Raw genomic sequence first — 11,794 nt, 5'->3', positions numbered from 1 at the left:
TCTGACCCAGGAGTCTGGTGTCTTCTGCCAGCACCCATGAAACTGTGCCAGGCTCACTTATTAGCTTACCAACAGGGATAAAATCCTAGGCCCTTCAGGTTTGGATATTTAGTTCATAAAAATGATAATAATAGGTATTTTCCCAACTTTTAAATATCCTTCAGTCTCCTAATAAATCTACTTCTAAACAAAATACCATTTAAATCGCTTTAAATCTTAATAATAGTCCAAGGTTTATGTTTGGTTAAGTAAATTATGAACAGTATTCATGTTAGAAGTCAATAAAATCATCATTCTTCACTACTCTTGCTCTCTTTCCTGAAAATATCCATTAAAATGGCAAGTATCTATTTGCAAGAAAGAGTTAAAGCAGCTTTAATTACAAGAAATATTCCACTCCTTGTTCTGGTTAGTGTTAGAGTCTTAAAAGAATAATATTTTCCTCAAAAGACATTATAGGAAAGGGATTTATTTTGGTGGAATAATTCCTAAATGAAAGCTGGTACATGACTTGGACCACTGGGACCCTAGAGATGACAGAAGTTAGGAGGCATTATAAATAAGGAATCATTTTAAGAAGGCAATGAAAAAAACTGGATGTGTGAAAACAAAGAACCAGAGAAAATTCCTGTGCAATCCAATGCATTTATTTTTTAGCTTTAGCAAGACAGGTGGTGAACAAATTCATAATGAAAATGCCAGCCAGAGATTAGCAGCTGGCCATGCATACAGCTGACTCGGTGTACAACACCAAGCTGTTTCCAACGCCAGTGTGCAGGTGTAACTCTGTGTTTCACCAGGCCGCTCTGAATATCTGTTGGTAGGATATTTACAACATTCACCAACTCAGCTCAAAGCCACATAGTAGTCAGATGACAATCACTTACACATCTACCAAGTAAATAGATAGCATGGGAAATGCCACTTTTGTTGTTCAGTAGCCACTGGCACAGCAGTGTGACAAGACACAGATACACCAACACAGACACACAAAAGTCACCTCTCTCAGCTGATCACCTTTCCTACATTTCTTGGGGAAAGGAGTGCCATGGGATGTGCCATGAATTGGTACTTACTTTATTGTGTGTGTGGGGAAGTCTGTCCCCAGGTTTGAGCATAGGTGGCCAGGGATTCTCAGAAGAGCTGTTTTAGCACAACCAACAGAAATGTTGGCCACAGCGACTGTGTGAGACGAATCTCTTAGCATCCTGGCAGACACCCAGGCCCCTGACAAAAGCTGGGATAAGAAGGGTTGAGTGGAATGTGCAAACACTTGGGGGATCCTACAATAAAAAATAGGAGGCAGTGCCCTAGTGGATAATGCTTTATGTATACTCCAGCGTCATCTGGATGCAAACTCATAAATTCACAAAATATTAGAGATGGGATGGATTAGCTACTCCAGACTCCTCACCTTACAGTTCAAAATGTGGCAGTCAGAGAGGTAAAGCAACTTGCTAAAGGTAGAGCATGGTAGTGGCAGGGCCAGATTGGAACACAGTATGATAACCCCCATTCAAGAACACTGACACTGAGTACGTGGCCAAATTTTTCAACAACAAGAAGATGAGACAATTTAAACACTTTATCCCAAAAAACCCCTAAATGTGTTTAAAGGCATAAAAACTCAGTGAAATCATCTCTCTTCTGAGGGGGCTCTCTTCATCTTTGTCTGTCTGTCTGTGTCTCAGTCTCTCTCTCTCTCTCTCTCTGTCACACACACACACACACACACACACACACACACACACACACACACAATTTTGGTGAATGGAGATTTCTTGTTTTACAAACACAGACCCAACATCTTCAGGAAGACACTTTATAGCGCATGTTTCTCAATCCAGGTCTTTGTGTGAGGTCTGGGAAACTGGCTTATTTTCTAGAACAATAGGTGGTTCCGAAATCAGAAGATCATCGTCCCCAAAGGAGTTCTGGTCTGTGTTCACGAAGTTGGGGATGTCAAATTTCATGAGCCTGTTCAGCTCCTCCTCTGGTCGCCCGCCGCTGATGGCTTCCTGGAGTTGAACATCGCTGTCAAGGGCTGTGGTCTGGTGACAAGCTTTGGCCTTGTCCGAGTGTTCTCCTTCATTGATGTAGCAGTGAAAGAGAGACCTGGATTCCTCATTGCCCTGTCGAGAAAACACTTTGTCTGGCTCCAGCGGTCTTCCAAAGTCTGACACAAAGCTGTTCATTCGAAATCTCTTCTCCGAAGATTCTGAATTGCTGTAAAGAAAAAGGAAATAAAAGATTGCTTACACTCGAGCTCATTCTCCTGCAGAACGGTGGTTTACAGCGTGGAGGGCAGCATGGCGCATTTCCACTGAGCACCTACTGACGTGCAAGTCCCTGTACGGAATGTGTGAACATCGGAACTGAGAGACATCACTTCTGAACATGTACAAATAAACCCCAGGCAAACGCCTCAAGATGAGCGCCCCTGGACCTTCCTGGAAAGAGACATCTTGCTGAAGAACCTTCTGATATGCTACATCATACACTAGTTTTTCTCAGTGGGACTCTTGGATCGTGTGCATCAGAATTACTTGAAGTATTTCTTAAAATGCAGAATCCTGAGTTGCAGAGCCCCAGACTCTCCAGAGGTAGAGACCAGTAATCTGTATTTTTATAGGATCTCCCAGGAGCACTAGTCATGTTCAAGTTTAGAACCACTGACCTACATCAGGCCAGCCTGAACGACGACGGTGTTATCTCACAGAGGTGAGTTTCATATTTGTCAAAGCACTGTCATAATCCATTTATCTCACTCGATTCTCAAAACTGACAAGTACGGTCACTTCGGGCAAAAATCACTATACCAAATTTACAAATGCAGAAGCTAAAGTAAGGGGCAGTCAGAATGCCCACTTGAGTCACACAACCACTTAGTGATAGGAGTGGAAATAAAACCCAGGTTCCTAATCCCTTGTTTCATTTAGTGTGGAACAAGTTAGCAATTCAATGGTAGTAAATCAAGGAATGAAAGAATAAAATAACTCAATTAGTCCCTCAAATGCATGAAAGAAAGAGCATGGTCCTAAACTTTTAATATTAAATATATTGCTTTGAAGTAGTTTTCTGACCATCAGTACTAGGAATATATGGAATAATTATGACATGCTAAGTAATTATTTAAAAAGGAACAGAAAATTAACAGTTAATGCCATAGGAAAATTTAAATTATATAGCTATCTTTACAGCCCTCTAAAGTTACAGGGCTATTATTTTTAATACACCCTTTTCCCAATGAAAGAAATAGAGATAACTGAGAACTTCCCACACCCTCTCCCTTCCCACCCAAAAGAAAGAAAGAAGAAAGAAAGAAAGAAAGAAAGAAAGAAGAAGAAAGAAAGAAAGAAAGAAAGAAAGAAAGAAAGAAGAAAGAAAGAAAGAAAGAAAGAGGGAAGGAGGGAGGGAGGGAGGAATCGAGGGAGGGAGGGAGAGAGGGAGAGAGAACGAAAGAAATTGAATAACCTTATATCCCATGTACTTTAATACCCATCCTTCCCAGATTTATATAAAGGTTGCTCACAAACAGGTAGTGATTCTTTGAGGGCACAAATCATGTCTGAACACGTTTGCAAATCCATAACAGAACCGAACAAAAACTAGGCTCGAGTCTGTGTTCAAAGATTGTACATCTTCTCAATGATTTTAGTTCTTAAATCTCTTCCTTCCCACCCTATCATTTAGGTTAAAGTGCTGATGACCAAATCCCCATCGTGTGGGAGGAGTACAGATTCCATTTACAGGTCTGGAAAATCTGATCATGTATACAAACCTCCAAATGATCAAGAATCACCTGGATTTCAGGGATCAGAAACTTTGCAATCCAGCCATCTGAGGGACCTTTGTATCAAATCCATCTCCTACCGGGATTACCTGGGAGATATCAGACAAGAGGTTCCTCTCAGAAGCCTGAGTTTTTCCTTTTTAGCATTAATTCTGGTGAAAAAAACTCTCATTGCCTGCTGAGCAAAGGTCATGTGAAGATCACTGATTTACATAAGAGTACAACATTCAGTAGGTCATGTATTCAGAATTCAGAGAAAAATCACTTAGAGCAACTTAAAGACTTCTGCTCTAATGCCACTTGAAGTGGTCTTGTCTTTTAGTCGGTCATTTTCTTTCCTTCATTGTCACTTCACTCAGATTTAAAACGTTTGAGAACAGAGGTGTGTCAGCAACCTGTGACCTAAAATGTTACCTGGCAACAAGAAGGGCTTAACACATTTGGGGGGAGAAAAAAAAGCATAATTAAGATTGCTGGGGCCCCCAACATTCCCCAATGGTCAGGCTGAGGAGCTCTGAGTAACAGCTTTTCTGCCTTCTGGAGCATCAGCTGGCTGTGAAAACAGACCCCAAAACCCATCTGTGTGCAGTAGCTCTTCCAAAACACAGGCTGCATTTTCTCAGGATTAAGAATTGGGTTCACTGACCACCCTTGCTGAAGAACGGAGGCACAGGAACCCAGTCTGTCCCTCCTGGGGCAGAGCCACGGCTGTGGGCATTCAGGCCCCACTGACATGCCTCCCCTGCCCCACCTCCTCCCACTGACCTTGTCTCCCAGTCATCTCTGAAGCGTGATAACAGTTCGATTTGCCTGATTCTCCCTCCCCAAGAATAAGGGAAACGTTAATCTGTGTACTCTTAGACGCTGGTAAACATGAAATATTTTATTCTTCTTTTCTTTCCTTGACTGCGATGTGAATACCTGTGATCACAGACACAGCTTGCTTCAGTGAAGTTTCTAGTCATCCTATCATTTGGGTAAGAATTAAATACTGAAATCCATAGATCTTAAGTGTAAAAGTCAATGTGTTTTTATTAATCTATACACCTATGTAACCACCACCCGCAATCAAGATACACTGACTATTTCCTTTATCCTTCCATTCAATTTCCGCCCCCTTCAGGTAACTCTGCTCTGATCTCTATTTCCATTGATTAGCTTTGCCAGTTCTTATTAACTTCCAGTCCAATTTCACTTTCAATAGGCAATCTGTTTTGATTTTTGTCACCACAGGTTAATTTAGGCTGTTCTTAAAATTCATGCAAATAGAATCACACAATGTACAGCCTTGATTCTTTTCCTCAGCACGATGTTTTTGAGATTCATCTGTTGCACATAACAAGTTTGTCGTTGTACTTGCTCAGCGTAATTTCATTGTATAAATACAGTACAATTTGTTCATTTATTTTCTTGTTAAAGGACATTTGGGTTGTTTCCAGTTTGGGGCTGTTGTGAGCAAAACCGCTATGAAACCGCTATGAAGAAACTCTTGAAAAGTTTCTTCATAGATATATGTTTTTATTGCTCTTGAGTACATGCCTTAGAATTACTGGGTCACATAGTAGACGTGTGCTTAACCTTTTAAGAAGCCACAAAGAGTTTTACAAAGTGGCTGTGCCGTTTTACACCCTCACCACAGTGTATGAGAATCAGAGTGGTTCCACAACCTTGCCAACGTCAGGTGTGGTCAGTCCTTTTAATGTTAGCCATTCTCATGGGAGTGAAATGAAATGGAATCTCATTGTGATTTTAATGAGCATTTCTCTGATGTCTAATAATATCAAGCATCTTTTCATTTCCTTATTGGCTATTGGCTTATCTTCTTTTATGAAGTGTCTGTATGAGTCTTTTATCCATGTTTAAAATGGCGTTGTTTGTTTTTGGTTACTGGTCTGTAGAAGTTTGGTAACATATTCTGAATACAGGTCCTTTGTCAGATATATGTATTCCAAACATTTTCTCTTGAGTTGTGTAATATATGCTGAATACAAGTCTTTTGTTAGATCAATGCTTTGCAAACTTATTCTCTTCATCTGTGACTTATATTTGCATTTTCTTAAAGATGTCTTTTGATGAGTGGTAGCTTTAAATTTCAGTTAAGTTCAATTTATTAACTTTTCCCTTTTATGTTTATTGCATTTTTATCCTCTTTAAGAAATAACTGCCAACCCTAAATATCACAAAGATATTCTATGCTTTCTTCTAGAACCATACTGTCCAATACAGTAGCCACTTGTCAGAGGTGGCTATTTAAATTTAAATTAAGTAAAATTTAAAACTTGATTTCTCAGTTTTATTACTCACATTTGAAGTGCTCAATATAGCCCAATGTGGCTAGCAGATACCTAATTAGACAACACAGAGAACATTTTTATCATCACAGAAAGTTCTATCAGACAGAGCTCTTCTAGGAGCTTTTACTTTGGGTGTATGACCTATGTTGACACAGAGGTCAAGGTTCATTCTTTTCCTTATGTTTATCCCATTGTCCCAGCACTACTGTTTAAAAAAAAAAAAAGTTTCCTTTCATTGTAGTATTTCTACAAACTATTAACGAACGATAAGAAAGTGAAAAATGGCGCATGCCCAGGTTTCCGACTACTCCGGAGGCCTCGACCGTCCTGCTTTCTCAGCTGGTAGTCCAGGCATTACCCCTCCCCCGGCGGCGGCATTGGCGGCCGTGTTGTTGTCGCGGTGGCTGCGGTCGCCTGACCCTGTGCGTCGCTACTGCGGGCCGGACCAACCGCTTTACCGCAGGATTAATTTATTTTTGGAAATCAAGTGCAATATTAAAACGAAAACAAACCATACTACATTATTGGAAGCCATTTCTTCTAATTTTATTGCATTTTAAAATTTATGATTTGATTTGAATACTATCATGGGAGGAGCTGTGAGTGCTGGGGAAGATAATGATGACTTAATTGATAACTTAAAAGAAGCTCAGTATATCCGCACTGAAAGAGTGGAACAAGCCTTCAGAGCGATTGATCGCGGAGATTACTATTTGGAAGGCTACCGAGACAATGCTTACAAAGACTTAGCCTGGAAGCATGGGAACATACACTTGTCAGCACCTTGCATTTATTCTGAAGTTATGGAAGCATTGAAACTTCAACCAGGATTGTCTTTTCTTAACCTGGGAAGTGGAACCGGATATTTAAGTACAATGGTGGGCTTAATTTTAGGTTCTTTTGGAATAAATCATGGAATTGAGCTTCATTCAGATGTGGTGGAATATGCCAAGGAAAAACTGGAGAGCTTCATCAAAAATAGTGATAGCTTTGATAAATTTGAGTTCTGTGAACCTGCATTTGTGGTTGGTAATTGCCTCCAGATAGCATCTGACAGTCATCAGTATGACCGAATTTATTGTGGAGCTGGAGTCCAGAAAGACCATGAAAACTACATGAAAATATTACTAAAAGTGGGAGGCATTCTAGTCATGCCTATAGAAGATCAGTTAACACAAATTATGCAAACTGGACAAAACACTTGGGAAAGTAAAAATATTCTTGCTGTTTCATTTGCTCCACTTGTGCAGCCAAGTAAGAATGATAATGGCAAACCAGATTCCGTGGGACTCCCTCCCTGTGCTGTCAGGAATCTACAGGACTTGGCTCGTATTTACATTCGACGCACACTTAGAAATTTCATAAATGATGAGACGCAGGCCAAGGGGATTCCTCAAAGGGCTCCACCCAAAAGGAAATGAAAGAGAGTTAAACAGAGAATTAACACTTACGTATTTGTGGGTAATCAGCTTATTCCTCAGCCTCTAGACAGTGAGGAGGATGAAAAAATGGAAGAAGATAACAAAGCAGAGGAAGAGAAAAATCACAGTGAAGTAATGAAGCCAGAAGAGCCACCTCAGAATTTACTGAGAGAAAAAATCATGAAGCTCCCCCTCCCTGAATCTTTAAAAGCTTACTTGACATATTTTAGAGAAAAATAACTTAAATCAAGAAGAAAGAAAGCCTACTGATAATTCCTTTAGTCTTGAAAATGTAGCATTTGTTAGAAGAGAGAAATGTTTCTTTCACAAGAGTGAATTATGGTGGAAAAAAAGTATAATTTGTTTCTGTCTTAGTAATAAAAATGAAGTATTCAGTGATTTAAAACAAACAAACAAAAAATCCCTTTTATAAAATATATTTTTCTTTAAATCTTGGAAAAATTGCTGTTTTAACTCTGTGACTTCAAGAGTGGAATTCAACAAATAGTCAAACTTTGTGTACTGTAAATCCTTTTCTGATTCCTTACAGATTTGTAGTGGTGAGGGTTAGATTTAATTTTATATAAAGTTAAATAATTGTTAAGCATATATAATCTTACTTGAATTGCAGTTGTTTGCATTTCCTCTATGAAAACTTTCTTACTGTCATAAGGAAATCAAATGCTTTGTAAACCCACTTACCTTACTTTTTTGCAATCACTATTGCTGAGTTGCTATAGATGTATTCCGGGCATATATGAGTGCAATAACAATACAGATGTTGAATACTTTAGCTTTAAAAACAGGTTTCATGGTATTCAACAGCACTGCTACTTTTGCTTTTGAATCTGTTGCCAAAAGACATGGAGAAAATATCTGCTTCTCTCATAGAGATTTTAAGAGCACATCAAGTGAATATGAAAGTAAAAAGTATATACTTAATACAACTCGTAATTTGTATGGACCCTTTACATTTTCGGTATTTAAAAATAATGAGGTTATATTACTCTCTGGAGTTTTAGAAGATAGTATACTTAGGACTGTTTTTTCTATAATCCAATGTATAAAGGATTTGGTTTTTAAAAAATCCATTGTTGATAGCACAGTGAGAGAAGAAGCATGAGTGACGGCCACTTCTTGAATCATGCTTAGTAGCATGGCCAGAGCAGATGTAGTTAGCGGGTGCACTTTAGCAAATGGAACTTCTAGTTCATCTGAGTATTTCTCTTTGACAAAGTAGGGCTGAGCTAGCCTACATTTGCTTTGAAATGCATCTTTGTATTAAAAGAAATATTCACAGAAATAGTATGTAGATGCCTTTTGCTTTGAAAATCTAGTTCAGAATCATAGTATAATCTTTGGGACCTATGTTGTGCTCATTTCCCATGTTTTTCTTTTTTGGTGAAATTACAATGATTTTCATTTTTGGCTTAATGTCACATACTTAAACTATCCATCATTTGAATGTTAGTTGTAGCTTATCAGTGATATCACAGGGTAGTAAATACCATTATTAATTTCTTTTTATCCTACTTGGGCCTGAAAACAGTCATTCCTTGTTAAGAAGGTATGCATTATAACATATTTAGTAATTAGTGTTACAAGGATTATATATTTTTTAAAAGGAAAAAAGAGTATCACTTATTATTATCAGCATCACTATTAAAATAGTTGATCAAATATGCTTAAAGAAACCCAATCAATGTATAGTGAAAGGATTATTATCTCTTTGCAAAGATTCAATTACTAGTAATATATAAATGGTTTCAAAAATCTCAGCCCTGGTAATTCCATACGTCTAAAAACAAGTGTTTGAAATATTCTAAGCATGAACTAACCCAAGTAAATGAGGATGTTTTAGTCATGTGAAAAATAATTTCATGGAAGGTATTTGTTTTATACCAGGGACTGAGGCTAGGAGTTGGGGGTATCTCCAACAATTTTTCTCAGATGATTACTAAGCTGTTATTGTTAAGAGATGTTCCATCTCATTTCTGTCAAGGAAAATAAAATAGTTCCATACAATTGTCATCTATTAGAAATGTTCGTTTTCTTTTGAATTAAATGTTAGTTTTAGAAGTTTAATCTTGAGTTCCTGATGCCCAGGTATTTTTATCTAGCCCTCTCCCCCAGACACACACACATTTTTGGAGCTGGGGTCCAGATATGTAAACATATATTCTTAAATGATGATTTTACTATTAAGGAGAGAGTTTTTGTTAAGGATAAATTTGAAGATTGACTTTTTCATATCATCTTTCATCCTGTTGACCTTGGCAAAGTGTGCAGCAGGTTTTCATGATCATTGCATATTTTTTGTCATTGAAATGTATCTTTGTTTTTAAATGCATTCATTTTACAATTGTAATTTTATTATTGACTTTAAATAAAGAAGTAGATATGAAAATGAAAAAAAAAAGAAAGTGAAAAATAATTTCATTCACAATAGCATCAAAAATTGGAATACTTAAGAATAAATTTAACAAAGAATGTGCTTTGGTTACACCTGTGAAAATTAAAAATTACAAGGGCCAAACATCTTAAATTCCATTTTGATTAAAATTATAGTTAAAACCAGAAGCCATAAGCTTCAACAACTGCAACATTAAAAGAACGAGAAAATGTGAAATGTTGACTGAGCTAGCAATGAAAACCATGTTAGAAGTATCACAAAGAAAAGAAAGAAGACTGAAGAACTCTCTGTGCTATAGATGAATGTTTGTGTCCCTGAAAAACTCATCTGTTAAAAACTAATCCCCCATGTGATGGTAGTAGAAGATGTGTCTTTGGGAGGCGATTAGGTCATGACGGTGAAGCTCTCATAAATGGGATGAGTGCCCTGATACCGGAGGCCCCAGATAGATCACTCACTCCTTCCTCCATATGAAGACACGGTGAAAAGATTGCCATCTATGAACCGGGAAACAGTTCCGCACCAGACATTGAATCTGCTGGCACCTTGATCTTGGACTTCTCAGACTCCAAACTGTGAGAATTAAATTTCCGTTACTTATAAGCTACCTCGTCTATAGTATTCTGTTATAGCCGTCTGAACAGACTAAGATAATTTTTCAGAAAATGTAGACGCACCAAGAATATTAGCGCCTTTAATTATTTTTGTCACAGTCCTACCCATTCTATATCTTGCCATCATGAAACTGAAGTCTAGCAAGTGTGTTCACAAGTTCTCCTGTGTCACCCTAACTTTTCACAAGTTACAACTGTTTCTTTGGATAGAACCTTGAAACTTGAAAGTATTTGTTTCACTCATTTGTTTTAAGAATTTGTACTCCTCATTTTCAGCTTGTGATTAAAAAATGCAATTTGAACGTAACCTATTGACTACAACAGCACTGAACTCCACCGGCCAGAATAAAAAGACTGTCCAGACTGTTCTGATTCTTGGTCTTTTTCCTCACCATGGATCGTGTCATGTATTCTCTCTACCTGTGGAACAATCTGTACCTGAACAGAGAGCCTCTAATGTGAGCATCCATCCAGTCCTCTGGCATCTGCAGGGACTGTCATTCACTTCCGTGATACTCCCATGCTCACAAACCTTCTTTCACTCCCCCAACTCTTCTGCCTGATATTTCAGACCCTCCACCCTCACATCAGCTGGGCTTTCCAGTGTCCTGTCCCACCAGTCCTTTCCTAAAGTCCAGCCACATGGGGCCTGACTGTCCCCCAGTGCACTCAGGACTGTCCCTTTCTGTGCCTTTGCTTGTGCTGTTACTTCTACTCCTCTTTGTCTATGAAAATCAAATGTTTTCTTCACTGTCCAATTCAAATGTCACTGCCTCATGGAGACTCTCTGATCTCCCACCAGCTAGGAATCTGCCCCTCCTCTGTGCCCTGCTGGATATTACTGACCTTCTCTTACAGGATTCATCCCTTCCTGCCTCCTGTCCAAGCTATTTTTGTGTACAGTCTCTTCTGTCCTATATCCTGCTAGTCTGTATTTTGTTCATCTTTGCATCTCTCAAAGGGCCTTGCAGCCATTAGACCCCCAATCAGTGGACTGAATGGCTGTATCTGCAGGGAGGTCTGAAGCTCTGATTCCTGGGAGAGGCACTGCCTCCTCCAGTGCTTAGCAAAATACTCCTTCCTCTGTGACCCAAAGACAAATCAGGTCAGGAGGAAAGACTCCTTCCACCTCCGTTTGCAGAGAAAAAATACCCACAATGTTCTGGGTTATTCCCCTAATGATTTTCCAGATTCAAATGAAGTGTCTGCTGCCGTGTGAGTCTTAGCGTGGCCACAACTGCCCTCAGGTTTGCCCCACT

The 11,794-nt window shown here is 38.8% G+C and overlaps 2 protein-coding genes across 7 annotated transcripts in view; one reads left to right on the top strand and one right to left on the bottom strand.

The window, feature by feature from the left end:
* Window positions 1–634: 634 nt before the first annotated feature.
* The window catches only part of MRAP2 (melanocortin 2 receptor accessory protein 2), a 50,026-nt gene continuing 38,866 nt past the window's right edge, over window positions 635–11,794 (bottom strand). For 3 of the 6 annotated variants that reach the window (XM_033102785.1, XM_033102788.1, XM_033102789.1), the window contains one exon: window positions 638–2,226. In XM_033102785.1, coding sequence (XP_032958676.1) covers window positions 1,839–2,226 — 388 coding nt within the window. In that variant the 3' untranslated portion in view covers window positions 638–1,838. Of the gene's footprint in view, window positions 2,227–11,794 lie in introns of all 6 variants that reach the window. The other 3 variants (XM_033102786.1, XM_033102787.1, XM_033102784.1) reach the window with 2 other exon arrangements.
* Window positions 6,413–7,938, top strand: LOC117020356 (protein-L-isoaspartate O-methyltransferase domain-containing protein 1-like). Its single transcript, XM_033102783.1, has one exon. The coding sequence runs from the start codon at window positions 6,675–6,677 to the stop codon at window positions 7,506–7,508; it is 834 nt and encodes a 277-aa protein (XP_032958674.1). The 5' UTR covers window positions 6,413–6,674; the 3' UTR covers window positions 7,509–7,938.

This window comes from Rhinolophus ferrumequinum, chromosome 3, assembly GCF_004115265.2.
Source record: "Rhinolophus ferrumequinum isolate MPI-CBG mRhiFer1 chromosome 3, mRhiFer1_v1.p, whole genome shotgun sequence".
NCBI classification, from domain to species: Eukaryota; Metazoa; Chordata; class Mammalia; order Chiroptera; family Rhinolophidae; genus Rhinolophus; species Rhinolophus ferrumequinum.
The sequence above is the reverse complement of the archived record's forward strand: the minus strand, read 5'-3'. Positions and strand labels throughout refer to the sequence as shown.

What these genes read in the sequence shown, in the direction of transcription:
- LOC117020356 (XM_033102783.1), top strand. Translation starts at nt 6,675, where the DNA reads ATGGGAGGAGCTGTGAGTGCTGGGGAAGATAATGATGACTTAATTGAT.